This window comes from Trachymyrmex septentrionalis, unplaced genomic scaffold (genome assembly GCF_001594115.1).
Source record: "Trachymyrmex septentrionalis isolate Tsep2-gDNA-1 unplaced genomic scaffold, Tsep1.0 scaffold54, whole genome shotgun sequence".
Classification (NCBI taxonomy): domain Eukaryota; kingdom Metazoa; phylum Arthropoda; class Insecta; order Hymenoptera; family Formicidae; genus Trachymyrmex; species Trachymyrmex septentrionalis.
The window spans coordinates 669,757-670,984 of record NW_017305715.1 but is presented as its reverse complement, the minus strand read 5'-3'; the positions used below and the strand labels follow the sequence as shown (position 1 = coordinate 670,984).

The following is a 1,228-nucleotide window of genomic DNA, read 5'->3' as shown; positions in this document are numbered from 1 at the left end:
AGAGAGAGAGAGAGAGAAGTATAGTGATCTTTTTATAACTTAAAATAGGAGAGATTGAGGACAGTTGTAACAATGCATATATCTTTTAAATGATAAGAAATAAGATGAAGAACAAAAATAGTCGGTATCAATGCTTGCGTTTGTCTTACATCAACCGTGTATGCGCCGCATGTAAAAGAAATAATATGTAGGGTGCTCAGATAAGCCATGTAAGTGTAAATTTACGATATACTTTTTTACTTTAAATTTTCAAATAAAATGTTTTTTTTATCATATTTTTATTTTATTAACTCTAAAATAATTTTTTCAAGTGTGCATGTTTTTTTGATATTTTTAAGTGGTTTCAAATATATCTACGTAAATTTTGACAATATCCGCATCGCCAGAGTACATTGTTGCGTTCAACGGACTCAACAGTTAAGTAAGCGTACTGCTATTAATGTATTCTTCCAGATCTAAAATGCTGATTGGATGATTTAGAAGAATATACCAATAACAGCGAACACTCAACTGTTGAGTCCGTTAAACGCAGCCATTGCAACACGATTACAACGGTAAATGTTACGAGTCCGTTCACCTTAAATTTTGATAAAAATACACTGAATCGATGCGTTTTCGCATAAAAATAAAGATTTGAAAAAAGTGTCGCTCTGGTTCGTGAACCGAAATATTTTAAATTAACGACTATTCAGGTTAGGAAATTTGTCAGCCACGAAATACTGCGATGTGCAAGCACACGCCGAGGTCACATCTTCATGCTCTATGGCCGCGGATGCGTTGTAAATATTTCTTATTGTAATAGATAGATATTCACTTCTTTACAAACACAAATTCACTGTTTTAAAAACAAATTATTTGTTCTGAAACACAAATTTACTGTTTTAAAAACACAGATTCACTGCTTTTTAATAGTAAATTTACTGACTTAAAAACAAAAATAATATAAGATATCTATTTTAGAACAGATAATTTATTTTTAAAGCAATGAATTTCTGTTTTAAAATAGATAACTTTGTTTTTAGAACATGTTACAACTTTCCTTAGCTCTGTTTCATTTTGCTTCAAATCGGAGCAAGATGTATTAATTTGGATTTTGATATTTTATTCATAAACAGCTTAAAATTACATCTTTTTGCAAATAGTACCATAAATCTAACTAGTTGTTGCGTTATGTACATTAAAAGAAATAAACATATATGTTATAAATAAAGAAATATATGTATATTTT

General features: G+C 29.2%; 1 protein-coding gene across 1 annotated transcript in view; it reads left to right on the top strand.

The window, feature by feature from the left end:
• The window catches only part of LOC108752111 (tRNA (cytosine(38)-C(5))-methyltransferase), a 2,436-nt gene extending 2,143 nt beyond the window's left edge, over window positions 1–293 (top strand). The window contains exon 3 of the mRNA XM_018492735.1: window positions 49–293. Coding sequence (XP_018348237.1) covers window positions 49–89 — 41 coding nt within the window. The 3' untranslated portion in view covers window positions 90–293. The remainder of the gene's footprint in view (window positions 1–48) is intronic.
• Window positions 294–1,228: the final 935 nt, after the last annotated feature.